Source organism: Phyllobates terribilis, unplaced genomic scaffold, assembly GCF_046119375.1.
Source record: "Phyllobates terribilis strain yellow unplaced genomic scaffold, ASM4611937v1 Scaffold_1__5_contigs__length_1240528914, whole genome shotgun sequence".
Lineage (NCBI taxonomy): Eukaryota > Metazoa > Chordata > Amphibia > Anura > Dendrobatidae > Phyllobates > Phyllobates terribilis.
The window spans coordinates 161,129,543-161,147,796 of NW_027362761.1; the positions used below are offsets into that span (position 1 = coordinate 161,129,543).

The 18,254-nt window shown below is 42.0% G+C and overlaps 1 protein-coding gene across 1 annotated transcript in view; it reads right to left on the minus strand.

Annotated features, from left to right (window-relative positions):
- SLC1A1 (solute carrier family 1 member 1) overlaps nucleotides 1-17,862 on the minus strand; it is a 75,590-nt gene extending 57,728 nt beyond the window's left edge. The window contains exon 1 of the mRNA XM_073669169.1: nucleotides 17,581-17,862. Within this exon, the coding sequence (XP_073525270.1) occupies nucleotides 17,581-17,671 (91 nt within the window). The 5' untranslated portion in view covers nucleotides 17,672-17,862. The remainder of the gene's footprint in view (nucleotides 1-17,580) is intronic.
- Nucleotides 17,863-18,254: the final 392 nt, after the last annotated feature.

Sequence of the window (18,254 nt, forward strand, 5' to 3'; positions counted from 1 at the left end):
TTCTGTACACGATCAGACACAGACAATTATTAAAATTAACTTTTATTCGTGGGAAAACCCCTTTCGTGTCAGATTTTGAGAGTCCAAAACCCGGCAACCCCACAGACATGTAAACACACGGAGCAGAGCTGTCTATTCAAGGTGTAAGTGCTGCTCACGGGATATGTCCTGCAGTATTTATCAGTGCCAGCTACACATTAAATGGAGCTGAGCAGTGCATCTTCCTTCTATGTGTTTACATCTGGCCTATCTGTGGGGTTGCAGTAGTCAGTATGCCACGAATCTGATACTGATGACCAATCCTAAGGAGAGTTCACCAATATATTCTGACTGGACAACCCCTTTAAGGCTTGCAACAAATTTATTTGTTTTTCCTTAAAATAATCTATAAAACAGCATAAAAGGGGTTATCTGGGACTTAAATGATTAATTATTTGTAGGACAGGTAGTCAAATTAAACAAAAGCACCCCCTCAAATCAGCTGAAATCTGCTACTGCAGAAAAGAATTACTTGACAAAAGCCACTAAGCAATGAAGGGGGTTGTGGTTTTCCATCCCATACATCGCTTATATACAGGTGCATCTCACTAAATTCGAATTTCATGAAAAAGTTAATTTATTTCAGTTCTTCAATGCAAAAAGTGATACTCATATATTATATAGAGTCATTACAAACAGAGTGGTCTATTTCACGTGTTTATTTCCGTTAATGTTAATGATTATGGCTTACAGCCAATGAAAACAGAAAAATCATTATCTCAGTAAATTAAAATAATTAACAAAAAACACCTGCAAAGGCTATCTAAGCTTTTAAAAAGGCCCCTTAGTCTGTTTCAGTAGGCTCCACAATCATGGGGAAGACTGCTGACTTGACAGGTGTCCAGAAGACAGTCATTGACACACTCCACAAGGTCCCAGAGTTCCAATTTTCATTTGGAAATCAAGGTCCCAGAGACCAGGGCCAAGGAGAAAAAGACCTGGACTGTTGCTCAGTGGTCCAAGTTGTTGTTTTCAGAAGAAAGTAAATTTTGCATTTTATTTGGAAATCAAGGTCCCAGAGTCTGGAGGAAGAGTGGAGAGGCACACAATCCAAGCTGCTGGAGGTCTAGTGTGAAGTTTCCACAATCAGTGATGGTTTGGGGAGCCATGTCATCTGCTGGTGTAAGTCCACTGTGTTTTATCAAGACCAAAGTCAGCGTAGCTGTCTACCAGGAAATTTTAGAGCACTTCATGCTTCCCTCTGCCGACAAACTTTTTGGAGATGGAAATGTCATTCTCCAGCAGGACTTGGCACCTGTCCACACTGCCAAAAGTACCAATACCTGGTTTATATACAACAGTATCACTGTGCTTGATTGGCCAGCAAACTCGCCTGACCTTAACCCCATAGAGAATCTATGAGGTATTGTCAAGTGGAAGATGAGAGACACCAGACCCAACAATGCAGACGAGCTGAAGGCTGCTATCAAAGCAACCTGGGCTTCCATAACACCTCAGCAGTGCCACAGGCTGATCGCCTCCATGCCACGCCGCATTGATGCAGTAATTGATGCAAAAGGAGCCCCGACCAAGTATTGAGTGCATTTACTGAACATACATTTCAGTAGGCCAACATTTCGGATTTTAAAAACATTTTTCAAGCTGTTGTTATAAAGTATTCTAATTTACTGAGATAATGACTTTTGTGTTTTCATTGGCTGTAAGCCATAATCATCAACATTAACAGAAATAAACACTTGAAATAGATCACTCTGTTTGTAATGACTCTATATATGAGTTTCACTTTTTGTATTGAAGAACTGAAATAAATTAACTTTTTGATGATATTCTAATTTAGTGAGATGCACCTGTATATATCGCAGATTTCAGCTTGTTGTGGGTGCCGGACCCCCACTGATCTCATTTTGATTGTGCCATCAATGGCTACGTCTCACACAATCCCTCTAACATGAACATAAGTAGCAAATACTCCATACAAGTGGAAGTAAATGTAGCTCCTTGTACTATGACACGGAGACTTCTGTGGAGGTAAAACTGAAGTCTGAACACGTACAGTCCTCTGGCCTGTTAGTTCTTCGCAGCAATTATGTGGCATGATGTGCTGTGATTTTATGGCTGAACAGCTGACAGGATTAGACGGTTCTATATTCAGAGTTTAGTTTGGGGAGTCACCAACTATTCAACAAGGAAATGTCAATGGTGGTTGCTACAGCAGTATTTATACTGGGGATTTACTGATGGAAATGTCATCACAGCTCATATAAGCCTTAATAATTAATCTGTCACTCATCAACAATGACCGAGTTTAGGCAATACGTTTATTTCATGTGCAGGATTATAATTCCTGAATTTACTTTGTTTCGGGCTGACAGACAATTCAGTTAAAATTTACCTCAGTAGGTGCTCGAGGGTGATGTGTTCTTGTTAATGTTTGTCATTCAAGCGCTAAACTTCTTTCCACAGGACATATATATTGATCTGCATGTATCAACCTTTGGACGTGACATTCCTTTCTGGAAACGCCATCTTATTGACATGCTTTTAACCACAACAGTACCATTATGAAAGTAATCACTTCAGGACGTAATGAAGAGAATGATGTGTGGAGGGGTTTACCACTACCGTACAAATTCTTATTAATGAGCCCTAAATACTGGATAAAATAAAAAAAAATCAAGATTTTGGATTGGCACTACTGAGCCAATCTGAGCTCTAAGTAACTGGCCAGTCTTGTGACATAAATATTGCCACATGACCGCTGCAACCAATCAGCGCCCACTGATCGGCTTCAACATTCACATTTTTATCCTAGTAGAAGAAACACTGTTCTTGTGAGGGGGTTTCCAATACAGTGTTGTTAAGTAGTGAACACCACCTTTAAGAATACACTTCCCAAACCTTCAGATTAATACAAGGATGGTATCAAAGATCAAGACTTCCAATAGGCTTATACTGTACACTTGAATACTATGTACGCCAGAGCACACTGACTCCATCGGCATCATTATAGTCAATGGTGCTGTCAGCGCATTCGCTCAAATCCCATTTTGTGGGGGTTCAGATGTAACTGAATGTAGGGTCAAATGTGATGTGAACATACACCAATTCAGAAAAAGGCATGGCACCAACCTAGATAGAGCTCTTTTACACAGAAACATACAAAAAACAAATGTACAGTTACAACTGAAATTTTCATGTATCTAGTAAAAATTGCCAAATATCTACAAACCAGTAAAGTAAGACACAGGTCACATTTCTCTTGTGACAGAAGAGGAGCTGATGGAACCCAGGACAGGCACTGATATCTAGAGATCAGGGCTCTGTTATTAAAGGGAATCTGTCAGCAGGTTTTTGCTATTTAATCTGAGAGCAGCATAATGTAGGGGTAGAGTGCCTTATACCAAGTATGATGTGGAGCACATACGGTTTTCACTGCGCTGCTGGACAACCACGTGGAAAGGACGTCTTAAATCCAAGGTTTCCAATGAATGATTTTTTCAGTTTTTGTTACACATTAAAATCAACGCGTTTCGAAGTTTTCTCCAAACTTCTTCATCAGGATATGATATCTTTGCGCCCTAATTTTGCGCTCATTAACTTTCCAGAGTCTCGACTTTATACCAAATATGTGTGACTTATTAAGATGTGTTTTGCAGCTCCAGAACAATGAGTGTTTTATCAGCAGGAGGTTTTCACTGCCTGACTAGGTCTCACTTGCACAGGAGTCAGGCTAATCTGTATAACCCCGCCCAATAATTAGCAGCTTGCTGACAATGCACAGTGTGCACAGGAAGCTGCCAGTCAGGGGTGTCGGTGGGGTTATACACAGCTCAGCATTCTGACAACTACAGCAGAGAAAACAGGGATTTTATCAAAACTGAACCAAGCAGCCCAGTAAGTGATACATTCTTGGAATCAGACTTTCTTGCTCTACATTATGCTGCTCTCAGATTAAATAGCAAAATCCTGCTGACAGATTCCCTTTAAAAGGAACCTGTCATTTGATTAATGCTACCCAAACCCGGGGAACAATGAATCAGATGACAGGTTCCTTTTAATATAAAAATGATTAACACCTATTAGTTAACACCTAATAATTAACAACTATTAACACCTCGTTAATAGAGATACACTTTTTAGAAAACATTTATACACCTCTACTCTTTCTTTCAGTTCTAAAGATGCCTTCCCAACAAAAGATAATTGAGGGAGGGAATCAAGAAATCCCATCATAAAATATTTAATTGCTGTTTGTATTTATTAATTAGGCATTATGTATTTAAATAATAGGAACCTCTCTGATGAACGTGAGAATCTATTCCTTCTGTCAGAATGCCCAGTAAATGCAGGAAATCAGTCTGAAGGGCTCTACAATTGAGCAACCTACTTCTTATAAGAAGCTCGCAGATACAGGATGACTGGTTGTGATAGTGGATGCAGCACACACCTACTATGTGTTTATTTAGCAGGATAAATTATACTTCTGAATTTGACAGGATCTCAAGAGTAATACAAAATATAAAACTAATGAAAAAAATTAAATGATAAACGGGTACATTTTTAATTGTAATAGTGCAGCAATAATAAAAATGGTAATAACAATACATTTGTGAGGCCTAGTCCCAGTTAGTGTATTGTTAGTGTAGGGAGTACAATTGGAGGGGAAAGGTTGAACTTGATGGACCTAGGTCTTTATTCAACCTACGTTACTATGTTAGGAGTAGGCTAGCAGAAAACATACAGTGGTAATTACCCAGGTTAGTCCAGTAATAGAGTGTCCATTTATTGATCTAGCTGGCTACTTAATTAAGATAATTAAACCTAGGCTATATGGTGTTTAACCTTTTTCTGATACCTCATAATAAAGTGGGAGATTTATAAATCATAGTATTAGCAGTTTTTTGGAACTGACACCTTTGGAGGAGTGAGCGATGGCAGAATGCTGACTCTATTGAACGCTTATTTTAGCTGTACTGAAGCCGCAACCTCCGCTTCCATCATATCTGCACTGACAGCTCACTATTCCAACAGCCAAAGTGATAACATTAGGAATGTGATAATCACTAATCAGACTCATTGCCGCAGCCATTTTCCCTATGAGTGCTGTTATTACTCCCACCACATTGTCAGCCGGCTCTGCAGTTTGTGTGTGCAGAACAAGCTGTCAAAGTACTTGTGAGTGATTCCTGTATAGTGAGCGGTGACTGTAACTGCTTCCTGCACCGCCCCGATGACTAGAAGCGAGAGGCTACGGAGAGAATAAAATGGCATTTTCTCCATGTAGATGCTCTTACACCAGGCTTCAGAGCTATTTGTCTGTAAATTACCCCTATATCTGCAGGTAGATAGCATTTCTCGAGGTGACAGGTTACTACACCTTTCCTAGTACCTGGCTTTAACATTAAACTTCAGTTTATTATGACTATGATTTGGGTGTGGAGTAAAATAAATGTGGCACACATACAGTATTGTTTTACTTGAATAAGCAATGTAAATATATAAACACCTTTCCTATTAATGATGAGGGACAAGTGTTTCTTTTATTAAAAAACTTAGATATGGGCTTTTACAAAGGGCATGTATATAACGTTAACTTTTTCACCAATGAAATTTTTTTTTGCAGCCACAAATGTGCGCTTGATCGGGTCTTTCATTACCCTACCTAGCAATGCAATAATTTTGGTGACCCTAAAACTTCAGACAGGTGCCATTTAGGCAACATAATACTGTGAATCTACCCTATAAATCTAACACCAAGGGTATTTAGAAACAATGTGACAATTTGGCACAAACATGTACTATATTTTAGAAACATTTCAATTCCAGGGAGAGCAGCTTGTCAGATCATTAGGCCTCGTTCAGTATTTGGTCAGTATTTTACATCAGTATTTGTAAGCCAAAACCAGGAGTTGAACAATCAGAGGAAAAGTATAATAGAAACACGTCACCACTTCTGTATTTATCACCCACTCCTGGTTCTGGCTTACAAATACTGAGGTAAAAAACTCACCAAATACTGAATGTGTGAACATAGCCTTAGAGTTTGACAGTTTCTCTTATCTTTAGTTTCTCAGGAAGCAATTAATCCACCTGAATGCCTTTATGTGGAGTTATGTAAAACCTGCAGGAGTGGATAGTGAACAGTCTTATGTCTGAGCCCCCCATTGGTCAGGGCCCAGCCGAGTAACTGACCCAGATTTACATGCATATTCACATTAGGAACAAAAAATAAAATGAGCACATGTTGTACATTCTATGCACTTATTTATACAACCAGATGATTTCTTTTTTTGCTAATTCATTCATATTTTGAAATCTAGACCCATCAAGGAGTTCATCTAGGGGTGAGTTGAACATTTTGGACCCACAAGTGCCTCACAGAACTTTATAACATTGGGATCTAAAAATGAAAATGATTTTTTTCCACTAAAATGTTATTTTAGCCTAAAATTTGTCATTCTTACACTGTGTAATAGGTGACAATGGACCCAACAATTTGTTTTTCAGATTCTTCTGAATTCATCAGTGCCGTATATGTGGATGTATACTACTATTTAAGCACTCTGCAGTGCTCAAAAGGGAAGGAGACTCATTTAGCTTTTGGAATGCAGATTGTGTTTGAATAGATTGTGGGCACTATTTGCAGAGCCCCTGAGGTGCCAGAACAGGAAACCTCCAGCAAAAAAACCTCCATTTTGGAAACTTTACTGCTTAAGCAATTTATCCAGCGGTGTAGTGAGTATTTTGAACCCACAAAATCTCATATCAATGGGATGTGGAAACAAAAAAGATTACATTTTTACCACATAAATGTTAGATTTGCTGCAAATTTTTCATTTTTACAAGGAATAATTGATGAAAATGGACTTCACAATTTGTTAGGCAATTTCTCCGTAACGTGGTGGTAACTCATATATTATCAGAAACTACTTTTGTCCACAAAGCAGGGCTTAGAAGGAAGGAAAACGACTTAACTTTTGGAGTGCAGATTTTCCTGGAATAGTTTACGGCACGCCATTTGCAGAGCTACTAAGGTGCCAGCACAGCAGAACCAAAACAAGTTAGTCCATTTTGGAAATTACACCTCTCAATTCATCTACAGATACAGTAGCTATTTTGGCCCATCAGGTGTTTTCCCCAAATAAAAGCACAGAGTGGAAGTTGCAGAGTGAAAAATGCAAATATGTCAGCTTACTGCCCAATAAATTATGCCTAGCTTGTGCTTCTGGAGACCTGCAAATTGTCAAGTGTGTTCTTCCTGCTACAAAAATGCTAACTGCGTTTGGACACACAGCTGAGCTCAGCAGGTACTTCAGCTTTGGATTTGGGTGCTGCATTTTATTTTGGGTGGGTAGGGGGCAATATTGCTTTTCCAGAGCCTTTGAGCTACCCGTGATGTGGAAACTCCTAATTTTTCCATTGCTAGATGCCAGACCTGAGTGGGGACTTGTTCTTTGTGGGATGAGTTGAATTTTTTAATGGTAGCATAACATTTTTTGATTCATTTTAAGGCTAGATTCACATTTATCCTGTGCTCCAGGATAGGCTCTTGCATCAGTGTTTCTATATAAATCCAAAAAAGATGAGATGCAGATGAAACAGAACCTTTCACTATAATGAGGCAGATGGAGTCACTTTGGACTGTGATTGGCCTCTGTTCCGGTAGTGTCCGGTGTTTTCAATTATACAACAACTATGGTGTGCATTAAAGATGGACGCCACCGGAACAGAGGCTGGACCAAAGTGACTCCATCGGCCTCATTATACTGAAAGGTTCTGTTGGGTGTTTCATCTGCATTGTATTTTATGGGGTAAACCCCAACAGAAGTGCTCAGCGCAGAGGATAAATGTGAACCAAGCGATATATTGATTTTTGGGCAGCAGAATGAACAAATAAACGGGAGTTCAAAAATAGTTTTTTTCCAATTTTTTTTTGACATTCACCATGTGAAGTAAGAGATAAGACAGGCCACCATTTTCAAAGGCTAGTACATGGCATATGTTGTCATGGCAACTTTTGAGACCTCAATTGCAACTAAAACTGATTGGGGCAGATTCAGCAGGCTGTCAGCTATAATATACAGTTGACACCCGTCGGGAGGTGCTACTTCCTAGTTCCCTTTAATGACTGCCATTAAAAGGCATATTGGTGGTCAATATGGGATTAATAGAGTAATGTTAATATACCTAGAAACCCCTTCTGTGTAAATTACCTAAGAGTCTGGTGATTATGTGTACTGAGTGACAATTTGGGGGGCTTTCCTGAAAACAGTTTATTGTATTGTCAATGATAATTTCTACTCTCTTTTGAGGTCTTCTTTGGATGTGTCACCAAATCCAGCTTTTAGCATAGATGGTAGGAAGAGAAAAGTTAACAAGCACCTAAAACTGATATTACTCTCCATTTTACTAAACTCAATTGTTCACCTCAATAAGAAGATAAATGCCTATTTTTACAGTACGTTCTTCTATTTCCTGTCCCTGGAGATACTGTCCATCATGGGCAGTGCAAGTGTTTATGTGGATGGAGGATTTGCTATCTGAGCAAACTGCTTTTTCCCTGCAAGAGTTAGAAAGTAACAGTGTATTCGGATATAGCAGTATAAGATGCATAAAAACAAACACAACAAAACCACATTTGAAAAAACGTGTGGTATTACCATGTTTTGTCACTTTTTTATTGTGGTAACTGGCAATGCAATTTTACAGGTCAAACACATTTATTTTCCATATCTCACTTGTAAAGATTTTACAGCCAATTCCAAAAGTTCACAAAACTGCAGTAATTAAACATACATTTTTTTGGATGCTTTTTTGAGGTGGATTTTTTAACCTCAACTCAACATCTGAATACACCCTTAAAAGTAAGCAAGCACAAGGGAATGTAGTGCCTTGAACAGACGTGATCATGCGGTGTTGATAGTTTTATTATGACAGCTATGGGCCTATACTGAAGATCCCTGTTTCTGGCATTTGTACCCAAATAAAGCACACCCTGTGGATGTGCTTAATAGGGTTAACTCACGAGCAAAGTGCATTTTAATTAATAGATCAAAATGCTCCTGTGCTGAGATAATCTTATAAATGTGCCCTTTATGTGCTGTGTAATGGCTGTGTCTGACCATGTACAGCTGCTCCAGTTCACGGTCAGCAAATACCACATCTCCTGGCCTGGGAAGAAACACTGGGTGTGAACAAAGCCTAAGGCTCTTTTCATACTTTGTTGGTGGACACGATGCAGCATAGAGAACTAGGTTAAGGTGCATTTAGATGGGCTGAGAATCAGTGAACAAACATTGATAAGAATGTTCGTTCTCAATTATTGGCCAAGTTGAACAATCCAATGATCACCCAAAGGACTAGCAAAATGTTAATTCAACAACAGAATGATTATATTAACCACCTCCCTCTATAGCCAATTTTAATTTTTGCCTTTTCAATTTTTTCCACTCCTTTCTACTCCTTTTTTTAATTAGCCATAACTTTTTTTTATTTTTGCACTAGACATCTGAGGGTTTATGTTTGTGAAACAAGTTATAGTTTTGAAGGACACCATTAATTTTACTATGTAGAATAAGGGAAAATTGCAAAAAAAAAATGCAATTCCGCCATGGTTCTTTGGGTTTTATCTTTACAATGTTAATTGTGCAGTAAAAATGACCTCGAAAAATTATTCAACTCAACATGATTACAGAGATACCAAACATGTATAGGTTGTTTTTTTTTATTAATGTATTAACTTAAAAAAAATCAAAATTTTGCAAAAAAAAAAAATGGTTTGTGATGCCATTTTTATTACTATCAATGGAGCTGTGAAGGGGCTTGTTTTTTGCATGATGAGCTGGTGTATTTGTTCTGTGTGTATCTGAACACCTTGAGATTTCCGGCCATGTGCAGCAGAGTGCTCAAACACGAATCAATTATATAGATGATGTAACAGAAAGCCATCCTCCATCATCCGTTTCCCATACACTTTTATGAGGAAATAAATGGAAGGGTATGTTTTTTTTTCTTTTACTATCTATCTATTATCTATTCTCTATTATCTATCTATCTATCATCTATTATCTATCTATCTATCTATCTATCATCTATTATCTATTCATCTATCTATTCATCTATCTATCATCTATTCATCTATCTATTCATCTATCTATTCATCTATCTATCATCTATCTATCTATCATATATTATCCATCTATCATCTATCTATCCCTCTATCTATGTTATAACAACAGAAACGTTGCACCAGATGTGCTAATAAAGCCACTTTTTTCACTTACTATTTTTGGAGTACTGCCTGCTTTTCTTTTTACATATCCATCTATCTATCTATCTAGATATAAAGAAACCAAGACAGCACTCCTCTTTGAAAAAAATAAAAAAGGTGTGATTTATTATTATATTATTTATTATTATAATCACACTTTGTTTGATTTTTTCAAAGAGGAGTGTTGTCTTGGTTTCTTTATACCTATCTAAAAGGTTTGGAATTTGCCAGGAAGACTTGCACCCGTATAGCTCTTGTTGTTTGCTGGTGCTGCTTCTTTTTTTTTTTTTCTTTTTCTTATCTATCTATCTATCTATCTATCTATCTATCTATCTATCTATCTATCTATATAAATCTATCCATCTACAGTATCTATCTATTGTTTATCTATCTACAGTATCTGTCATCTATCTATATATTATCTATCTATCTATCTATATCTATCCATCTACAGTATCTATCTATTATTTCTCTATCTACAGTATCTATCTATCTATTATCTATCTATATATATCTATCCTTCTACAGTATCTATCTATTATTTATCTATCTACAGTATCTATCTATCTATATATTATCTATCTATCTACCTACCTACAGTATCTATCATTTATCTATAATCTATATATCTATCTATCTACAGTATTTATCTCTATCTTTGTGTATCACCATATCTATATATCTCATGTATTTTTACTTTTGCAAACATAGAGCTCAAATACAATAAGAACAGTCTATCTACTATCTGCACTGAAGACACTGCTAACTGCACTGGTGTGACGCTGCTATCTCTACTAGTGACACTGCTATCTGCACTGGTGACACTGCTGTTTCCACTGCTCACACTGCTATCTGTACTGGTCTCACTGCTATCTGTACTGGTCACACTGCTATCTGTACTAGTGACACAGCTACCTGTACTGGTCACACTGCTATCTGTACTGGTCACACTACTACCTGTACTGGTCACACTGCTATCTGTACTGGTCACACTGCTATCTGTACTGGTCACACTACTACCTGTACTGGTCACACTGCTATCTGTACTCTTCACACTGCTATCTGTACTGGTCACACTGCTATCTGTACTAGTGACACAGCTACCTGTACTGGTCACACTGCTATCTGTACTGGTCTCACTGCTATCTGTACTGGTCACACTGCTATCTGTACTCTTCACACTGCTATCTGTACTGGTCACACTGCTATCTGTACTGCTCACACTGCTATCTGTACTGGTCACACTGCTATCTGTACTGGTCACACTGCTATCTGTACTGGTCATACTGCTATCTGTACTCTTCACACTGCTATCTGTACTGGTCACACTGCTATCTGTACTAGTGACACAGCTACCTGTACTGGTCTCACTGCTATCTGTACTGGTCATACTGCTATCTGTACTGGTCTCACTGCTATCTGTAATGGTCATACTGCTATCTGTACTAGTGACACAGCTACCTGTACTGGTCTCACTGCTATCTGTACTGGTCACACTGCTATCTGTACTGGTCACACTGCTATCTGTACTGGTCACACTACTACCTGTACTGGTCACACTGCTATCTGTACTCTTCACACTGCTATCTGTACTGGTCACACTGCTATCTGTACTAGTGACACAGCTACCTGTACTGGTCACACTGCTATCTGTACTGGTCTCACTGCTATCTGTACTGGTCACACTGCTATCTGTACTCTTCACACTGCTATCTGTACTGGTCACACTGCTATCTGTACGGCTCACACTGCTATCTGTACTGGTCACACTGCTATCTGTACTGGTCACACTGCTATCTGTACTGGTCATACTGCTATCTGTACTCTTCACACTGCTATCTGTACTGGTCACACTGCTATCTGTACTAGTGACACAGCTACCTGTACTGGTCTCACTGCTATCTGTACTGGTCATACTGCCATCTGTACTGGTCTCACTGCTATCTGTACTGGTCATACTGCTATCTGTACTAGTGACACAGCTACCTGTACTGGTCTCACTGCTATCTGTACTGGTCACACTGCTATCTGTACTGGTCACACTGCTATCTGTACTGGTCATACTGCTATCTGTACTCTTCACACTGCTATCTGTACTGGTCACACTGCTATCTGTACTGGTCACACTGCTATCTGTACTGGTCATACTGCTATCTGTACTCTTCACACTGCTATCTGTACTGGTCACACTGCTATCTGTATTCTTCACACTGCTACCTGTACTAACTCCACTGCTATCTGCACTGGTGACACTGCTGTTTGTACTGGTGACACTGATATCTGCACTGGTTACAATGATATTTTTACTGATGACACTGCTATCTGTACTGGTCACACAGCTATCTGTACGAGTGACACAGCTACCAGTACTGGTCACACTGCTATCTGTACTGGTCACACTGCTATCTGTACTAGTGACACGGCTATCTGCACTGGTGACACTGCTGTTTGTACTGGTGACACTAATATTTGCACTGGTTACACTATTTCCACTGCTCACACTGCTATCTGTACTGGTCACACTGCTATCTGTACTCTTCACACTGCTATCTGTACTTATCACACTGCTATCTGTACTGGTCACACGGCTATCTGTACTAGTGACACTGCTACCTGTACTGGTCACACTGCTATCTGTACTAGTGACACAGCTACCTGTACTGGTCTCACTGCTATCCGTACTAGTGACACTGCTATCTGTACTGGTCACACTGCTATCTGTACTGATCACACTGCTATCTGTACTCTTCACACTGCTATCTGTACTGGGCACACTGCTATCTGTACTAGTGACACTGCTATCTGTACTGGTCACACTGCTATCTGTACTGATCACACTGCTATCTGTACTAGTCACACTGCTATCTGTACTGGTCACACTGCTATCTGTACTAGTGACACAGCTACCTGTACTGGTCTCACTGCTATCTGTACTGGTCACACTGCTATCTGTACTGGTCACACTGCTATCCGTACTAGTCACACTGCTATCTGTACTGGTCACACTGCTATCTGTACTAGTGACACAGCTACCTGTACTGGTCTCACTGCTATCTGTACTGGTCACACTGCTATCCGTACTAGTGACACTGCTATCTGTACTGGTCACACTGCTATCTGTACTGATCACACTGCTACCTGTACTAGTCACACTGCTATCTGTACTGGTCACACTGCTATCTGTACTAGTGACACAGCTACCTGTACTGGTCTCACTGCTATCTGTACTGGTCATACTGCTATCTGTACTGGTCACACTGCTATCTGTACTAGTGACACAGCTACCTGTACTGGTCTCACTGCTATCTGTACTGGTCACACTGCTATCCGTACTAGTGACACTGCTATCTGTACTGGTCACACTGCTATCTGTACTGATCACACTGCTATCTGTACTAGTCACACTGCTATCTGTACTGGTCACACTGCTATCTGTACTAGTGACACAGCTACCTGTACTGGTCTCACTGCTATCTGTACTGGTCACACTGCTATCTGTACTGGTCACACTGCTATCTGTACTAGTGACACAGCTACCTGTACTGGTCTCACTGCTATCCGTACTAGTCACACTGCTATCTGTACTGGTCACACTGCTATCTGTACTAGTGACACAGCTACCTGTACTGGTCTCACTGCTATCTGTACTGGTCACACTGCTATCCGTACTAGTGACACTGCTATCTGTACTGGTCACACTGCTATCTGTACTGATCACACTGCTATCTGTACTAGTCACACTGCTATCTGTACTGGTCACACTGCTATCTGTACTAGTGACACAGCTACCTGTACTGGTCTCACTGCTATCTGTACTGGTCATACTGCTATCTGTACTGGCCACACTGCTATCTGTACTGGTCACACTGCTATCTGTACTAGTGATACAGCTACCTGTACTAACTCCACTGCTATCTGCACTGGTGACACTGCTGTTTGTACTGGTGACACTGATATCTGCACTGGTTACAATGATATTTTTACTGATGACACTACTATCTGTACTGCTCACACTGCTATCTGTACTGGTCACACTGCTATCTGTACTAGTGACACAGCTACCTGTACTGGCTCCACTGATATGTGCACAGGTGACACTGCTATTAGCATGGATGACACTGTCGTCTGCACTAGTAACTGCTGTGTACACAAATGACATTGCCATCTGCACAGGTGACACTAATTTTAGCACTGGTGATACTTGCTATCTGCACTGATGGAGCTGCTACTATCCCTGGTAATACTGATGGCACTCTATTAGCACTGGTAATACTGATGGCACTGCTGTTTGCACAGGTGACACTGCACTGATGGCTCTGCTATTAGCACTGGTAATACTGATGGCACTGCTATTAGCACTGGTAATACTGTTGGCACTGCTATGTGCACTGATGGCACTGCTATTAGCACTGGTAATACTGATGACACTGCTGTTTGCACAGGTGACACTGCTATGTTCACTCATGGCACTGCTATTAGCACTGGGAATACTGTTGGCACTACTATGTGCACTGATGGCACTGCTATTAGCCCTGGGAATACTGTTGGCACTGCTATGTGCACTGATGGCACTGCTATTAGCACTGGTAATACTGATGGCACTGCTGTTTGCACAGGTGACACTGCTATGTTCACTGATGGCACTGCTATTAGCACTGGGAATACTATTGGCACTACTATGTGCACTGATTGCACTGCTATTAGCCCTGGGAATACTGTTGGCACTGCTATGTGCAATGATGGCACTGCTATTAGCCCTGGGAATACTGTTGACACTGCTATGTGCACTGATGGCACTGCTATTAGCCCTGGGAATACTGTTGGCACTGCTATGTGCACTCATGGCATTACTATTATCCCTGGGAATACTGTTGACACTGCTATGTGCACTGATGGCACTGCTATTAGCACTGGGAATACTGTTGGCACTGCTATGTGCACTGATGACACTGCTATTATCCCTGGTAATACAGATGGCACTGCTGTGTTTACTGCTGGCTCTGCTATTAGCCCTGGGAATACTGATGACACTGCTATGTGCACTGATGGCACTGCTATTAGCACTGGGAATACTGTTGGCACTGATATGTGCACTTATGGCACTGCTATTATCCCTGGTAATACTGATGGCACTGCTGTGTTCACTGATGGCTCTGCTATTAGCCCTGGGAATACTGATGACACTGCTATGTGCACTGTTGGCACTGCTATTAGCATTGGGAATACTGCTGGCACTGCTATGTGCACTGATGGCACTGCTATTAGCAGTGGTAATACTGAGGACACTGCTGTGAGCACAGGTGACACTGCTATGTGCACTGATGGCACTGCTATTAGCAGTGGTAATACTGAGGACACTGCTGTGAGCACAGGTGACACTGCTGTGTGCACTGATGGCTCTGCTATTAGCCCTGGGAATACTGATGACACTGCTATGTGCACTGTTGGCACTGCTATTAGCATTGGGAATACTGCTGGCACTGCTATGTGCACTGATGGCACTGCTATTAGCAGTGGTAATACTGAGGACACTGCTGTGAGCACAGGTGACACTGCTATGTGCACTGATGGCACTGCTATTAGCCCTGGGAATACTGTTGGCACTGCTATGTGCACTGATGGCCCTGCTATTAGCCCTGGGAATACTGATGACACTGCTATGTGCACTGTTGGCACTGCTATTAGCACTGGGAATACTGATGGCACTGCTATGTGCACTGATGGCACTGCTATTAGCAGTGGTAATACTGAGGACACTGCTGTGAGCACAGGTGACACTGCTATGTGCACTGCTATTAGCAGTGGTAATACTGAGGACACTGCTGTGAGCACAGGTGACACTGCTATGTGCACTGATGGCACTGCTATTAGCAGTGGTAATACTGAGGACACTGCTGTGAGCACAGGTGACACTGCTGTGTGCACTGATGGCTCTGCTATTAGCCCTGGGAATACTGATGACACTGCTATGTGCACTGTTGGCACTGCTATTAGCATTGGGAATACTGCTGGCACTGCTATGTGCACTGATGGCACTGCTATTAGCAGTGGTAATACTGAGGACACTGCTGTGAGCACAGGTGACACTGCTATGTGCACTGATGGCACTGCTATTAGCCCTGGGAATACTGTTGGCACTGCTATGTGCACTGATGGCCCTGCTATTAGCCCTGGGAATACTGATGACACTGCTATGTGCACTGTTGGCACTGCTATTAGCACTGGGAATACTGATGGCACTGCTATGTGCACTGTTGGCACTGCTATTAGCACTGGGAATACTGATGGCACTGCTATGTGCACTGATGGCACTGCTATTACTTGGTAATACTGAGGACACTGCTGTGAGCACAGGTGACACTGCTATGTGCACTGATGGCTCTGCTATTAGCCCTGGGAATACTGATGACACTGCTATGTGCACTGTTGGCACTGCTATTAGCATTGGGAATACTGCTGGCACTGCTATGTGCACTGATGGCACTGCTATTAGCAGTGGTAATACTGAGGACACTGCTGTGAGCACAGGTGACACTGCTATGTGCACTGATGGCACTGCTATTAGCCCTGGGAATACTGTTGGCACTGCTATGTGCACTGATGGCCCTGCTATTAGCCCTGGGAATACTGATGACACTGCTATGTGCACTGTTGGCACTGCTATTAGCACTGGGAATACTGATGGCACTGCTATGTGCACTGTTGGCACTGCTATTAGCACTGGGAATACTGATGGCACTGCTATGTGCACTGATGGCACTGCTATTACTTGGTAATACTGAGGACACTGCTGTGAGCACAGGTGACACTGCTATGTGCACTGATGGCTCTGCTATTAGCCCTGGGAATACTGATGACACTGCTATGTGCACTGTTGGCCCTGCTATTAGCATTGGGAATACTGCTGGCACTGCTATGTGCACTGATGGCACTGCTATTACTTGGTAATACTGAGGACACTGCTGTGAGCACAGGTGACACTGCTATCAGCCTGGTTCCTAGGTAAACCCTCTTCCCACAGGCCCACCACAGTGCAGTAGGTGGCACATGGCTGCTATGGCTGGTGGGCTGCTGAACCGTAGATTTCTCTGCAGCGCTATTAACATTCTCCTGCACGTTCAGCAATGCAGGAGTCACATAGCAAGGCATGGTGTATGAGGCGCGACCACCATGCAGGCAATAGACTAATATTTGCTGATGATAAGCCCCCTCCCCGGCCATGAATGGAGCAGCGGTAGAGACAGCGTCTCCCTCACATCACTGTAAACGGCAGCAGACATTATGGAGATGGATGCGCACAACACACTGACCTAGGACCACGGCCACCACGGTGGTGATGAGCAGCCAGTTGTTCCTCAAGACCCTCTTGCAGTCGCAGCCTTTCTTCATCTTCTTGCCCATGTCTGGTGAGGGATGATGGAGTGTGCAGAGCGGAGTGCGGTCCGTGTGAGGCGGCTGCCTGTGTGACTGCGGCGGCTGGAGGGCAGTGCGCCGTGTGTGAGCGCTGCAGTCCGTGCTGGTAATGACGAGCACCTGTGGGCACTGAACCTGCCCGTGCTGCCGGTGCCTCCCTCCTGCCAGTCCTCCCTCCCCGCCTGGTCCACCTCCCTCTCCTCCAGATAAATGCCCATTGTTCCCTGTCCCGCCTCACTGTCTGCTTATGGTGAATCACTGTCATTTCCTCCTCGTCGCACTGTCATTTTCATCACTGGGCTCTTCTCATAGGTGACAGTGCCATAATAGGTGGGGGTCACACAATGGGGGCGAGTGTCACCCCAGAGATGGATTCCTTGTGGTCAGGTGCTGGTGAGTGATGTTTGGCCGGTTATAACTTTCTGATTGGTGGGGGTCCGACCATTGGGATCTGTACCGGTGGTGGGGGTCCGATCATTCGGATCTGTACTGATGGTGGGGGTCCGACCATTCGGATCTGTACTGATGGTCAGGGTCCGACCATTCGGATCTGTACTGATGGTGGGGGTCC